At 45.3% G+C, this 16,158-nt stretch overlaps 1 protein-coding gene across 2 annotated transcripts in view; it reads right to left on the bottom strand.

Moving 5' to 3' along the window:
- LOC140493839 (WD repeat-containing protein 70) overlaps window positions 1–15,202 on the bottom strand; it is a 194,298-nt gene extending 179,096 nt beyond the window's left edge. The window contains exons 1-2 of one of the 2 annotated variants that reach the window (XM_072592797.1): window positions 15,138–15,202; window positions 4,560–4,623 (exon numbers count right to left, since the gene is read on the bottom strand). In XM_072592797.1, the coding sequence (XP_072448898.1) occupies window positions 4,560–4,605 (46 nt within the window). In that variant the 5' untranslated portion in view covers window positions 4,606–4,623; window positions 15,138–15,202. Of the gene's footprint in view, window positions 1–4,559; window positions 4,624–5,083; window positions 5,188–15,137 lie in introns of those variants that run through there. The other variant, XM_072592806.1, reaches the window with a different exon arrangement.
- Window positions 15,203–16,158: the final 956 nt, after the last annotated feature.

Genomic DNA, 16,158 nt, shown 5'->3' with positions numbered 1-16,158 from the left:
TGTGATTCGGTTCTCTAGTTGTGGGGTAGGGTCTATCACCATTTGTTACTTAGTGTTGGTATCTGTTAGTGCGTTTGCTTCCTCAATGTGGTCTCTTTGATTTAAAAGGACTGTCCAGCATCCTTTGTCTGCAGATAGGATAACAATTTTTTTTAGTCTTTCACGAGCTTTCCTTTCTTGTGTGTCAAGTGTGGTTCCTTCCTTTTTCCTGCTTAATGTTCCCAAAATTCCCAAACCAGGAGCCCCCCTCAGATCTCAGGAAAAGAACCTAACACCAGGCTTAGTGCCAGAGACCCGGCCGCTGTGGCTTTCCCTTGGTAGGTCCTGTTGCTCCCCTCAACAGTATCCAAAATGGTATACTTATTCTTGAGAGGAACAGTCACAGGGGATCCCCGCACTGACTGCCTTTTCTCTTTCCCTCTCCTGATGGTCACCCAGCTACCTATATCCTGTAAGTTACATGTGCATGTCTACCTTTCTAGAACTACTCTTCAGCCTCCTGAAGTTCATCCAGCTCTAACTCCCTAACATGGTCTGTGAGGAGCTGGAGTTGGGTGCACTTCTCGCAGGCCAAGTCAGCAGGGACACCCGTAGTGACCCTTATCTCTCGCACCCTGCAAAAGGAGCATGCAATTGCCCCAACTTCCATCCCCTCTGCTCTAAACTGCCAAGAGAGTTTACAAAAAAAAGATGGAAAGTGTGTGGCTATCAGCAATATCTCTTCAGACTTGTCACAGAGACATAGACCTGAACCAGACGTTTTGGTCCAACTCATCCTTGCCGACCAGATATCTGAAATTAATCTAGTCCCATTTGCCAGCATTTAGCCCATATCCCTCTAAACCCTTCCTATTCGTATAACCATCTAGATGCCTTTTAAATGGTGTGATTGCACCAATCTCCATGACTTCCTCTGGCAGCTCATTCTGAACACGCACCACCCTCTGCATGAAAAAGTTGCCCCTTAGTTCCCTTTTATATCTTTCCCCTCTCTCCTTAAACCTAGTTTTGGACTCCTGGGGAAAAGACCTTGATTATTCACTGAACCTATGCCCCTCATGATTTTATAAACCTCTATAAGGTCACCCCCTCAGACTCTGATACTCCAGGGAAAACAGCCCCAGCCTTTTCAACCTCTCCCTGTAGCTCAAACCTCCAATCCTGGCAACATCCTTGTAAATCTTTTCTGAACCCTTTCAAGTTTCACAACATCCTTCTGATAGGAAGGAGACCAGAAATGCACACAATATTCCAAAACTGGCCCAATCAATGTCCTGTACAGTTGCAACATGACCTCCCAACTCCTAAATTCAATACTCTGACCAAAAAAGGCCAAATGCCTTCTTCACTGTTTTGTCTACCTGCCACTCTACTTTCAAGGAGCTATGAACCTGCACTCCAAGGTCTCTTTGTTCAGCAACACTCCCCAGGACCTTACCATTAAGGTGTATTAAGTCCTGCCCTGATTTGCCTTTCCAAAATACAGCACCGCACTTTGGCACCTTAACTTTTCACGACCAAATTCTGTTTAAGCCAGAACCTGATGACAAACTACACATGACTTTATTTGTCCACAGACGAAGATTTATAGCAGTTCGTAGCTACAAAACTTCCACATGTTCTACGCTTCACTGAAGACTGGATGAAGATCATTTCTGAGGTAAGGGAAGTCACCCATGAATGAGCTATTCATGAGGAGGTTAAAACTCTCAGAGAAGAAGCAGAGAGGGACTTAACAGGCTCCAAGTTTCTGGAGTAAAACTTGGAATTGAGGTCCATCCGTGGATCAGAATTGTGTCTCACATGATGGTTGTACTGCAACTTTTTATACTTATTGTTGTAATCATCTTATTTAGTTTTGTTGAAACGGAAAGAATTGGAAACAACTCACAACAGAGATTGGTCTTTGATACCAAAAGATAGTTCATATGTAATAGTTAGTTATTATAGGGTAACAATAACATAGACATAGCTAGTTCATGGTATTTCTTAAGAATCGTTCATTTGTATTGATATTCTGTGTATCTTGCAGGATGCAAAAAGCGTATAATATTGTTGCTGCAGAACAAAAGGAAAATCAGTAAGATATCATAAACTGATTTGGAACTAGGATTACACTTATGATTATGGTTTAAGTACAATGATCAAAATGGCAGTTCAAACAATACAAATGAACTCATGCTTTCTTGAGAATACATTGCTTTAAGAAGGTAATGATCACCACTGTCTGGAGGTGCCCTGGAGGATGTAGTACACCCAGGAGGGACTATACTCACACAAATGTTTGGATCAAAAGGGGAGGGATATCGGATAAGGCTGAAGATAACCGGAACTGATAAGAGATTTTACAACGTGCTGCTATGAGTGGAATTATGCTGAATTCAGGGCTGCTAAAAGCTAAGATTGCAAGAAATCAGTAAGGCATGCATTTGGACAAAACATTCAGGACTGGTCACGTGCACGAAGACATACACTTGGCACAGAGACCTGTATATAAAGAGCCAGAGAAAGTTTCTTTGTACAGCAGAACTTTGAAGAATACCTTACGTCAGGAAGTGTAGTGAAGACACTGAGAAGAGTTTCAGCCTGGTCAACTGCCAACTCTCTTGGGCAATAACATTTGGGGTTTGTTACAGAACTCAGGGTAGTGCAAGACAGTTATCAAAATATCTCTAGTAATTAAAAACATTTGTTATTCGTTTATGTTCTTAATAAATTAATCGAGATTTATAGAGCTTTAAGTGTCTCCGCTGTATCTTTGTCTATGTTACAGGTTGCAGATGGACTTGGAAAAACTGCAGAATTGGGCTGAGAGGTGGCAAATGGAGTTCAATGCAGCTAAATGTGAAGTGATTCACTTTGGGAAGAATAAGAGGAAGGCAGAATACTGGGTCAATGGAAAGATTCTTGGCAGTGTGGATGTGCAGAGGGATTTTGGGGTCCATGTACCTGGATCCCTGAAAGTTGCCATCCAGGTGGATAGTGCTGTTGAGAAGGCATACGGACTGTTAGGTTTCATTCGTAGAGGGATGGAGTACCGGAGCCACAATATCATGCTTCAACTATACAAAACACTAGTGCGGCCACACTTGGAATATTGTGTACAGCTCTGGTCCTCACATTTCGGGAAGGACGTGGAAGCATTGGAAAAGGTGCAGAGGAGATTTACCAGGATGTTGCCTGGTCTGGAGGGAAGGTCTTATGAGGAAAGGCTGAGAGACTTGGGTCTTTTCTCATTGGAAAGAAGAAGGCTAAGAGGGGATTTGATAGAGACATATATGATCAGAGGATTAGATAGGGTAGACAGTGAAAGTATTTTTCCGAGGATGATTTGTCAGCTTGTATGAGGGAACACAACGACAAATTGAGGGGTGACAGATTTAAGACAGATGTCAGAGGCAGGTTCTTTATGCAGAGAATGGTAAGGGCTTGGAATGTTCTACCTGCTAATGTAGTCACCTCAGCCACATTAGGGAGATTTAAACAATCCTTAGATAAGCACATAGATGATTTTGGGATACTGTAGGGGGACGAGCTGAGAATAGTTCACAGGTCGGCGCAACATCGAGGGCCGAACACCCTGTTCTGCGCTGTATTGTTCTATGTTACACTACTGTCTCTCAGAGGAGAAAGTGAGGACTGCAGATGCTGGAGTTCGGAGCTGAAAAATGTGTTGCTGGAAAAGCGCAGCAGGTCAGGCAGCATCCAAGGAGCAGGAGAATCGATGTTTCGGGCATAAGCCCTTTTTCAGGATTCCTGAAGAAGGGCTTATGCCCGAAACGTCGATTCTCCTGCTCCTTGGATGCTGCCTGACTTGCTGCGCTTTTCCAGCAACACATTTTTCAGCTGTTGTCTCTCATAGACAGGCAACAGGGTGCTTCAATATCATTAAACTTGTGTTGCGTGTAATCAGTTTAGATTTATCCTATCTTATCTTCATTAGTTTTGGAACATAAAATGAATAAAATATATTTGTTTCATTTTAACAATTAAAGCAGTAACATTTCACACATGTTTCTTGAGACAATGTTTTGAGAAAACCATAACCAAACATATGGTCTACATAGCCACATTTCATTCTGGGATCTAATTTGTTCAGTCATAACATAAACTGGGATTATAACACATGATCCTCTCTTGTATTTTCAACTCAATTGTCATACATACCCAGTTTCATCTTTCTGTCACTTTCACAGAGAGATAGTTTTACTCTGCGCCTAACTCTGCATTGTGTTATTCTTGGCAGTGTTTGATGGGGTCCGTGGAAAGGAAAGCTTAGTTCAATTCTCAAAAAGTCAAGGGAATTTATTCTGCATCTAACCCTTTGCTGTCCCTGTCCTGGGAGTGTTTCATGGACACTATCAAGGAAGCTTCACTTTCAGTTTATAAGAATAGAGCAAGTATAACTTCTGTTATCTAAGCCATGCTGTGCCTGACCTTGGGAGTGTTTGACATGGACACGTTTGAGAGAACTTTCCTTTCAATTTAAAAGTGTAGAGACAGCTTTACTCTGTATCTAATCCCTTCACCTACCACTAATGTCATTTACCACCACTTACCAAAGCCGGAGAAACCCATTACGGCCCCAACGTCAGGATCAGTCATTTCAATGTCAGCTGAAACCTAAAAACAAAGAGTTCAAATCAAGGAATACCACCACTCACTGAGAACTGCTCTCAATCTCCCCACCATTCCTTTTGCACACAACATTTCCATCCTTTAATCATCCCCTGAACACCATTGCATAGATGTTTCCCAGCCTGATAAGAGCTCGAAAAGTATGATCTTGGTCCTGGGTTCAGGCAGGTCATTTCCCCTGGGCCCCCACCCTATTCCCTGTTTACTCCTCCTCAATTTATCACTCTTCTGCTTTCCTCGATTTCTCTTTCAATCTTCCTCCTATCTCATCGCTGTCATCTGGGAAGTTTTACTACTTTTGTAGAGTGTTATAAAGAATGATAATATATGATTATTGTTCGGGAACATGAATTCTTAAGTGGGGGAAAACTGGATTTTAGCTTTTTGGTTCAAAACAGCACTTAAGAGAATTCATAGGATTTGAGCTAAATGACCAGTGTCCCACCTGGGATGATAATTGCTGAGGTCTTTGATTACTTGAGGTTGAAAACCACCCAAGAGACTGGGAAACAGATTCACTCCAGGGTAGAGCATAACAGCAAAAATGCTGTCATTAGCAGTCTCCAAACAGTCAGGGCTGGAAGAGGTCCTGAGTTCCTTAGAAGTCAGTGAGAAGAAAGCTTCAGAAGTAGGCAGCTTCTGGGCTGTCAAAGAAAGACATCCTAAATACATGTCAAGGGAGACAAGCAAGACGCAGGGAGACAGTGAGGACTGCAGATGATGGAGTCAAAAAGTGTGTCACCGGAAAAGCACAGCAGGTCAGGCAGCATCCAAGAAGAGGCAATGTTTCGGGCATATGCCTGAATTCCTGAAGAAGGGTTTATGCCTGAAATGTCGCCTCTCCTGTTCCTCGGATGTTGCTTGACCCGCTGCGCTTTTCCAACGTCACACTTTTTGAAGGAGGCTGGAAGAACACAGCAAGCCAGGCAGCGTCAGGAGCTGGAGAAGTCAATGCTTCGGGTGTCGGCCTTATTCAGGACTGGGGGCGGATGGAGGGGGAGCTGCAGATAAAAGGGTTGGGAGTGGGCGGGGTGGTGAGGTCAGGATAGGTAAACACAGGTAGAGGGTATGATCTGTTGGCAGCTGGATGGAAGAAAGGGTCAATGAGAGGAATGGAAGGGAGGGGGAGGGGTTGGGAAGGGAGGTTATTTGACATTGGAGAACTCAGTGTTGAGTTCTCTGGGCTGGAGGGTGCCCAGGCAGAATTGTTCATCCAATTTGCGATCCGTTTCGCTGTGACAATGGAGAAGGCAAGGATGGTCATGTCAGAAAGGGAGTGGAAATGGGAAATAAAATGGACGGTGACTGAGAGGTCCGGTTGGCCCCTATGTGCCTGGCTGAAATGCTCAGTGAAACATGCCTTGAGTTTATGTTTAGACTCAATGATGTAGAGAAGACCACATTGGGAGCACCGGATACGGTAAACTAAATTGGAACTGAGGTTGGTGAACCTCTGTCTCAACTCTAAGGACAGCTTTGGGCCGTGGATGGAGGTGAGAGGTATGGTGTACCGGCACTCACTGTCCACTCCATCTAATCCTCTGAACCGCTTGTTTGGCTCTATGAAGTCACCTCTTAACCTTCTTCTCTCTAATGAAAACAGCCTCAAGTACCTCAGTCTTTGCTCATACGACCTTCTCTCCACACCAGGCAACATTCTGGTAAATCTCTCTTGTACCCTTTCCAATGCCTCCACATTCTTCCTATAATGTGGTGACCAGAACTGTACGCGATATTCCAAGTGTGACCGCACCAGAGTTTTATACAGCTGCAACATGATCTTGTGGCACTGAAACTCAAACCCTCTACCAATAAAACCTAACGCACCATAGGCCTTCGAAACAACCTGATCAAACTGGGTGGCTACTTTGAGAGGTCGATGCAAATGGACACCAACTCAATAGCCTAATCTCCCCATAACCTTTGGCCCCATTTGCCCCAAATGCTCTGTCTAGCCACCCCTTGAATATATTCAATGTTTTGGCATTAGCTACTTCCTGCAGCAATGAATTCCACAGGCTCACCACTCTTTGGGTGAAGAAATGTCTCCTCGTGTCTGTCCTAAATGATCCACCCCGAATCCCCAGAGTGTAACCCCTAGCTCTTGCAGACCATTGGGAACCACCCAACTGCGCACCCCCCCCAGTACCCCCTCATCACACCACTGCCACAAGGTAACCTGTTGAGTCCCGTTAAAAGAGAGGCTCACAGTGTCCACCCTATCTAACCGTCTTATTATCGTATGTGTCTCTGTTTAGTCACCTCTTAACCTTGTTCTCTCCAAAGAAAACAGCCTGAAGCCCCTCAACCTCTCCTCATAAGACCTTCCCTCCATACCAGGCAACATCCTGGTAAATCTGTACCCTTTCCAGTGCATCCACATTCTCCCATGCAGTGACCAGAACTGTACGTTGTACTCCAAATGAGGCTGCACCAGAGTTCTGAAGAGCTGCAACATGACGTCGCGGCTCTGAAACTCAATCTCTCTACCAATAAAACCTAACACACTGTACGCCTTCTAAACAACCCGATCAACCTGAATGGCAACTTTGAGGGATTGATGCACATGGACACCAACTCAATAGCCTAATTCTGCATTGTGCCCATAACCTTTGGTCCCATTTGCCCCAAATGCTCTATCTAGCCGCCTCTTGAATATATTCAATGTTTTGGCATCAACTACCTCCTTTAGCAATGAATTCCACAGGCTCACCGCTCTTTGGGTGAAGAAATGTCTCCTCGTGTCTGTCCTAAATGATCCACCCCGAATCCCCAGAGTGTGACCCCTAGCTCTTGCAGACCATTGGGAACCACCCAACTGTGTCCCCCCACCCCTCCATCACACCACTGCCACAAGGTAACCTGTCGAGTCCTGTTAGAATTTAATAGGTTTTTGAGAACCCCTCATTTGTTTGAAACCCAGTAAAAACAATCCTATCCTCGTCAATCTTTCCTCATACATCAGTCCCACCCACACTAACAAGAATCTCGCCATTAACCTAGGACTCTTCATCCCTGTTGCTCCTTCCAAAATGAATCACCTCACACTTTTCCACATTAAACTCCATTTGCCACCTCTCAGCCCAGCTCTGCAGCTTATCTCTGTCCCTCTGTAATCTGCACCATCTTTCCTCACTGTCTACAACTCCACTGACCTCAGTGTCATCCACAAATTTACTAACCCATCCTTCTATGCTCTTGTTCAGGTCATTTATAAAATGACAAACAGCAGTGGCCACAAAACAGATCCTTGCAGTACACCACCACTAACTGAACTCCTGGATGAACATTTCCCATTAACCAGCAACCTCTGTCTTCTTACAGCAAGTTAATTTCTGTTCCAAACCACTACATCACCCTCAATCCCACACCTCTGTATTTTCTGCACGAGCCAAGCATGGGGAACCTGATCAAATGCTTCACTGAAATGTTGGCCGCCACGGTGACAGGTTTCAAATACAGGAGCAGGGATGTGTTTTTGCAAATACATAGGGCCTTGGAGAACCCACACCTAGAATAATTTGTGCAGTTTTGGTCACCTTTTCAAAGGAAAGATGCTCTTGAGGGAGCGCAGTGAAGATTTATCAGGTTGAATCCGGGACTGTGGGACTGATGTATGATTCGGGGTAGATCATTTAGGACAGACACGAGGAGACATTTCTTCACCCAAAGAGTGGTGAGCCTGTGGAATTCATTGCTGCAGGAAGTAGTTGATGCCAAAACATTGAATATATTCAAGGGGCGGCTAGATGGAGCATTTGGGGCAAATGGGACCAAAGCTTATGGGGAGATTGCAGAATTAGGCTATTGAGTTGGTCAATCAGCCAGGATCGTGATGAATGGCAGAGCTACATTTTGCCTTTCCATACTCTAACTGCCTTCACTTACAGGATGTTTATCTCTCTACTCCCTTCCTATTCATGGATTTATCCAAGAGCTTCTTGAATGTTGTGATTGTGTCTGCTCCCACTTCAGCTGGTAGCGCGTTCCAGGTACACACCACCCTTTGTGTGAATGATTGGTCTTGCACATCTCTTTTAAACGTTGCCCCCCCCCCCCCCCCACGCACTTTGAACCTGTGTCCCTTAGAAACTGACCCCTCCACCCTGGGAAAAAGCCTCATGCTTGTCACTATATCCATGCCATTCACAATCTTATCCACTTCCATTAGGTCACCCCTCAACCTCCTGCATTTCAGTGAAAACAAACCCAATCTATCCAACCTTACTCAAGAGCTAAAATCCCCCAAACCAGGCAACATCCTGGTAAACCTTTTCTGTACCCTCACAAAAGCATCCGTATCATTCTTGTAATGTGGTGACCAGAACTGAATGCAATATTTCAAGTGTGGCCTAACTAAAGTTCTGTAAAGCTGCAGCATAACTTGTCTATCCTTATACTTAATGCTCCTTCCAATGAAGACAAGCATGTAATCAGCCTTTTTTATTACCTTATCTACTGGTGATGCCACCTTCACTGATCTGTTGACATGAAGAGGGATCTGTGGACCTACACACCCAGATCCCTCTTCATATCAATACTCCAAAAGGTTCTGTCATTCACTGTGTAATTTCCATCTGTACTTGACATTCCAAAATGCATCACCTTACATTTATCCAGATTAAACCCCATCTGCCATTTTTCTGCCTGTGCTCTGTATCTGTAACTGATCTGTATTCCACTGTGTCCTTTGACAATCTATCCGCAACTCCACCAACCTTTGTATCTTACGCAAATTTACTAATTAGACCAGTTAGGTTTTACATAGAACATAAAACAATACAGCGCAGAACAGGCCCTTTGGCCTTTGATGTTGCGCTGACCTGTGAACTAATCTAAGCCCATTCCCCAACAGCATCCCATCATCATCCACGGGCTTATCCAAGGACTGTTTAAATGCCCCCAATCTGGCTGAGTTAACTGCATTGGCAGGCAGGACATTCCATGCCCTTACCACTCTCTGAGTAAAGAACCTGTCTCTGACATCTGTCTTAAATCTCTCACTCCTCAATTTGTAGTTAATGCCCCCTCGTACATGCTGTCGTCATCATCCTGGGAAAAGACTCTCACTGTCCAGCCTACCTAATCCCCTCTTAGCTTTCCAATGAGAACAGACCCAAGTCTCTCAGCTTTTCCTCATAAGACCTTCCCTCCACACCAAGCAACATCCTGGTAAATTTCCTCTGCACCTTTTCCAATGCTTCCACATCCTTCCTGGCGACCAGAACTGTACACAACATTACAACTGAGGCCTCACTAGCGTTTCGTTGCAGCATGACATCACGGCTCTGGAACTCCATCCCTCTACCAATGAAACCTAACACATCGTATGCCTCCTTAACAGCACTATCCACCTGGGTGGCAACTTTCAAGGATCTATGTGCATGGACGCCAAGATCCTTCTGAACATCCACACTACCAAGAATCTTTCCATTGACCCAGTACTCTGCCTTCCTCTTATTCTTCTCAAAGTGAATTATCTCACATTTAGTTGCGTTGAACTTCATTTGCCACCTCTCAGCCCAGTTCTGCAGTTTATCCAAGTCTCCCTGCAACCTGCAACATTCTTCCACACTGTCCACTACTCCACCGACCTTCGTGTCATCTGCAAACTTACTAACCCATCCACTTATGACTGCGTCCAAGCCATTTCTGAAACATCCAAGTCATGTTCCTCTAAGTCATTTGTGTCGACCATGAACAGCAGAGGTCCAACCACTGATCCCTGTGGAACACAATCCTCCATTCCAAAATGCATCCTTCCAGCACTATCCTCTGTCTCCCACGACGTAGCCAGTCATAGAGGTCTACAGCATGGAAACAGGTCCTTCCAGCCAACTTGCCCACAAGACCCCATTTTATCACAATTAATCTAGCCCCATTTGCCTGCGTTTGGTCCACATCCTCCCATACCTATCTCACTCATGTCGCTGTCCAAATGTTTCTTAAATCAAAAAACTGTACTCTCTCCAACACTACCTCGAGTAACTGATTCCAGAAAGTCACCACTCTCTGTCTGAAAACAAAACTGCCCCTCTGGACCCTTCTGTGTATCTCTCCCTCTCACCTTAAACCCATGCCCTATAGTTTTCGATACCCCCAGCATGGGGAAAAGCTGTTTGCTATCTACATTATCTAGGCAACTCCTGCTGTTACACACCTCTGTGAGGTCACACCTCAGTCAAAATCTGATTGGTGGTGGGCCTTCTGCTGGAGTTTGTTGAATGCGGATGCTAGTTGGATGAAAAGTGAGGATGAAGGGAACCGATCAAGCTGTTATGAGTGACAGGATGGGACAAAGGCAGAAGCACGGGCAATAGGTCGGATGTGGTCGACAGCCCTGTCAGCCACAGTTTGCTCCGGGACAACCCCTGTCCATTTCCCTCACTCCCCCATCTGTATTTCACAGCGATCGTTCCCTCCATGACACCCTACTCCTTTTCACAACCACCACCACCAACCCCCGCTCCATGGCAACTTCCCATGTAACCACAGAAGATGCATCACCTGCTGCTTCACCTATTCCCCGCTCATCATCCAAGGGTCTAAAACAGGCCTTTCCAGATGATGCAGCCTTTCACCTGTACCGCCTCCAATCCTGTCTTCTGTATGTGCTGCACCCAACGCGGCCTCCTCTACATTACAGAAACCAAAGGCAGACTGGGTGACCTCTTTGCATAACACCTCCAGTCTGTGCGCAAGCAGGACCCTGACCTTCCTGCAGCCAGTCATTTTAACACAGCGTCCTGTTCGCATGCCACATTTGTCCTTGGCAAGCTTCAGTGTTCCAGTGAACAGCACAAACTGGAGGAACAACAAGTCATCTTCAGACTAAGCACTTTACAGCCTTCTGGGATTTAATACTGAGTTCAACACCTTCGCATTGTGAACCATTTCTGATTAAGACCTAGACTCGAAACGTTAGCTTGCTCTCTCTCCCTGGATACTGCCTGAACCACTGCGATCTCCAGCATTTGTTGCTTTCAGTACAGATGCCAGCATCTGCAGTAATTTGCTCCCACCACTGATCCCTGTGGAATATCACTGGTCACAGATCTCCAATCAGAAAAACATTCTTCCACTGTTATCGTCTTCTCTGAATGATCCGTCTCAGCAGCTCACTGCAAGTTAGCCGGTCAAGAAGTCAAATAGACAATATCCATTGCTCTGCCCTCAATCATCTTTCTCACCACCTCAAAAAAACCCAATCAAGTTGATGAGGCTGATTTTCCCTGAACAAAGCCATGCTGCCTGTCCCAAATCAGTCCATACTTTTTGAAATGTTATGGTTACTTCCACCAAGGGGCTCTTTCACCTTAAGCTCCCCAATCAATTCTGCTTCATTTCACATCACTGAAACCAGAACTGCTTTACCACAAGCTGTTCCAAAAAAAAATCTTGGAGACATTCTAGAAATTCCTTTTCTTTGGAAATGCTACCAACTTGATTTGCTCAGTCCACCTGCATATTGAAATCTCCAATGATTATTGGAATAGTGCTTTTTTAATTTGCATTAGCTTTCTGCTGATTTATTTTCTGCCCACGCTCTGAGTCCTGCTGGGATCCCTGTGCCTAACTCTGGATTAGTGGTGCTGGAAGAGCACAGTAGTTCGAAGCTCCTTGGATGCTGCCTGAGCTGTTGTGCTCTTCCAGCACCACTAATCCAGAATCTGGTTTCCAGCATCTGCAGTCATTGTTTTTACCTCCCTGTGCCTAACACCCATCAGAGTCTTTGGTCCTTTGCACTTTCTTCAGACCTTAGGAAATAGGAGATGGAGTAGACCATTTTGCCCCTCAAGTCTGCCCCACCATTCAGTAAGATCATGGCTGTTTTTTTTGTGGACTTAGCTCAATCTTTCCACCCACTCACTTCAACCCAGAGTTCCTTCATTGCTCAAAAATCTATCTTTGCCTTAAAAACATTCAATGGGGAAAACTCAATTGCTTCACCGGGGAGATAATTCCACAGATTCATAACCCTCTGGATGAAGAAGCTCCTTCTTCACTCAGTCCTCCATCTGCTCCCCCTGATTTTAAGCTATACCCCCTGGTTTTAGTTTAACGTGCCAGTGGAAACAAGCTCCCTGCTTCTATCTTATCTATTCCCTTTGTAATTTTATGCATCTACAAGATCCCCCATTATTCTTCTAAATTCCAGTGATTATAAACCCAGTCTGCACAATCTCCCTCATAAGCCAACCCTCTCAACTCAGGAATCAACCTAGTGAACCTCCTCTGCACCCCCCTCCAGTGCCAGTACATCCTTTCTTAAGTAAGGAGACTAAAACTGCACACAGTACTCCAGGTGTAGCCTCACCAGCACCCTGTACAGCTGCAGCATAACCTCCCTGCTTTTAAACTCCATCCCTTTAGCAATGAAGGACCATATTCCATTTGCCTTCTTTATTTCCTGCTGTGTTTGCAAACCAACGTTTTGCACTGGATGCACAAGGACATTTCAGGTCCCTCTGCACAGCTCTATTTAAATATTAATCTATTTTGTGGTTATCCCTACCAAAATTGATGAAATCACATTTACCAACATTGTACTCCATCTGTCAGACCTTTGCCCACTCACTTATTGATATCCCTCTCAAGATGTTCAATGGCTTTGGCACACTTAGCTCTACCACTCACGTTAGTATCATCTGCAAACTTGGACACTATACTTCGTTCCCAACTCGGGAGGTCATGTTGCAACTGTGCAGAACATTGGTTAGGCCACTTCTGAAATATTGCGTGCAATTCTGGTCTCCTTCCTATCGGAAGGATATTGTGAAACTTGAAAGGGTTCAGCAAAGAGTTACAGAGGAACCTCGATTATCCGAACATCAATTATCTGAATTTTGGATTATCTGAAGATCTCAAGGTCCCAAAAGAAACATTAAATCAAAGAAATATTTTCAACACTGATAGCATCTTTTGTTTACAGTGATTAAAAGAGAATTCAGCTTTCTGAAATGCTGAGAACAGTCCTGGACATCGATGGGAGCCCATACAGCATCTCCAAATGAATGACCACCCACCTTCTCTCTCACTCCCCACACTTTCCTTGGAGTTCTACACAGGGGTGTAACCTAAACCCCCTTTCTCCAGATGATCTCTCCAACATTGTCTTGTACAGGGCATCGTGAGAACTTGTCAAAAAGTTGCAGTAAAATGTTGTGTGTGGTTGCGCGCGTGTGCGCACAACTGTGTGCATTTTTCTGTGTCTGTGTGTGGCTGTGCTACTTTGAGACTCAACACATAACCCTACAAAAAAAAAAGGCAGCAGCAGTGTTGCTGTTGGCATCCAGTTCAGCTGGAGGGGGGCGGGGGAGTGGAACAGATGGTGGTTAGAAGCGAAAGGGGCCGGTGTTGGGGAGACTTCAGCAATGCTGCAGGTCCCTAACACACAAACACGTGTCAGCTCAGAAACAAACCCTGAGACAGAGTGTGAGGAGAAAGGAAACTTCAGAAAACTCCAAGCTCCTGAGGAGAGCCATTGAATCAATTAACCAAATAATCAATTATCCCAACAAAATACTACCTGCCCATCTCATTCAGATAATCAAGGTTCCTCTGTACAAGGATATTGTCAGGTTTTAAAGAATTTGAGTTATAGGGAGAGATTGAATAGACTGGGGCTGTTTTCTCTGGAGTGTCAGAGGCTGAGGGGTGATCTTATTGAGGTGTACAAACTCATGAGGGGCATAGATTGGGTAAATAGACAAGGTCTTTGTCCCTAGATGGGGATTCCAGAATTAGAGGCGCATAGGTTTAGGGTGAGAGGGGAAGATTTAAAAGGAACCTAAGGGTCAACCTTTTCACGCAGAGGGTGGTACGTACATGGAATGAGCTGCCAGAGGAAGTGGTGGAGACTGATACAATTACAGCGTTTAAAAGGCATTTAGATGGGTACACGAATAAAGTTTAAAAATCACACAACACCAGGTTATAGTACAACAGGTTTAATTGGAAGCACTAGCTTTCGGAGCGACGCTCCTTCATCCACAACCACCTGACGAAGGAGCAGCGCTCAGAGAGCCAGCGCTTCCAATTAAACCTGTTGGACTATAACCTGGTGTTGTGTGATTTTTAACTTTGTCCACCCCAGTACAACACCGGCATCTCCACATCATGGGATATGAATAGGGAGGGTTTGGAGGGAGATGGGCCGATGGGCCGGGTGCGGGAGGTGGGCCGATGGGCCGAAGGGCCGGGTGCGGGAGATGGGCCGAGTGCGGGAGGTGGGCCGGTGGGCCGAAGGGCCGGGTGCGGGAGGTGGGCCGATGGGCCGGGTGCGGGAGATGGGCCGATGGGCCGGGTGCGGGAGGTGGGCCGATGGGCCGATGGGCCGGGTGCGGGAGGTGGGCCGATGGGCCGGGTCGGGTTGGGTGGGCCGAAGGGTCTGTGTCCATTCTGTCGATCTCTATGACCCTGTTACTGTAATTCCCACATCACTGCTGAAGGAACAGCGCAGACACGGTTCCGCGACCCTCCTCCTCTCACTCTCTCACCTGCCCCCTTTTTTACCGACTTTCTTTCCGCCGCCGGTAGAATACTCTGACCCGGAAGAACGAGGCCAAAGCTTTCACTTCCGGTCGGGACAGCTCTGAGCGCCCTCATGCGGCAGGGAGGACCGGTGATTATTTCACCCAAACTCTCATCATCTCCTGACACTTGCCTGCTCCCTGGATGCTGCCTGACCTGCTGTGCTCCTCCAGCACCACTCATCCACAATCTGGTTTCCAGCATCTGCAGTCATTGTTTTTACCTCACCAATTTCTGCAATGTCCATTTTTAGACTGAATAAGTTCAAAAAATGACAAAAAGCTGAAATACCCAAAACGATTAATTGATTTAAGTATTGGTGAAGGAAGATAGTGAGTTGCATTTATGCTTTCAAACCATAAACATATAATTGGTGTAATTAATTTTATGAGCTGTGGGCTGTAATTGCCCCAAGAGTATGAAGTTACATGGGAGCCAGACCAGGTAAAGAAAGCAGTTCCCATCCTTTTCTTTTGAAACAGATTCAAAATGTATCAGTGCAGAGGGGTCTGGTCGACATTGAACATTAGTCACAGTAAGTGGGTCTGCATTGTGGCATGTAATATGAAAGGCACATGGAATCCTGGCTTTTATTGCAAAAGGCCTGGATTATTAAAATAAAGAAGTGTTGTTACAATTATAGAAGCACTGGCAAGACCACACCTGGAAATATTGTATCCAGGTTTTACCTCCTAACTCGAGGAAGGACGTGATGACAATGGAAGCAGTTCAGATGAGGTTCACCATGCTGATTCCAGGCTTTCGCATAAAGACAGGTTGAAAACCTTGGGCTTGTACTTGCTTGGAGTTCAGAAGAAAGAGGACGGTATCTGATTAAGGTATATAAAAGACTAAAGGGAATTGATAAGGTGGACATTATCCCACCAGAGTATCATCTGTTCAGTCTTGAACAAGAAGTCACAGAAATAACAATGAGAGCTCAAAACTGAGATGAGAAGAAATTACTTCTCTCAGAGGGTTATGAAT

This window comes from Chiloscyllium punctatum, chromosome 2, assembly GCF_047496795.1.
Source record: "Chiloscyllium punctatum isolate Juve2018m chromosome 2, sChiPun1.3, whole genome shotgun sequence".
Taxonomy (NCBI): Eukaryota; Metazoa; Chordata; class Chondrichthyes; order Orectolobiformes; family Hemiscylliidae; genus Chiloscyllium; species Chiloscyllium punctatum.
Note: the sequence above shows the minus strand (reverse complement) of the source record. Positions and strands in the feature narration are given on the sequence as shown.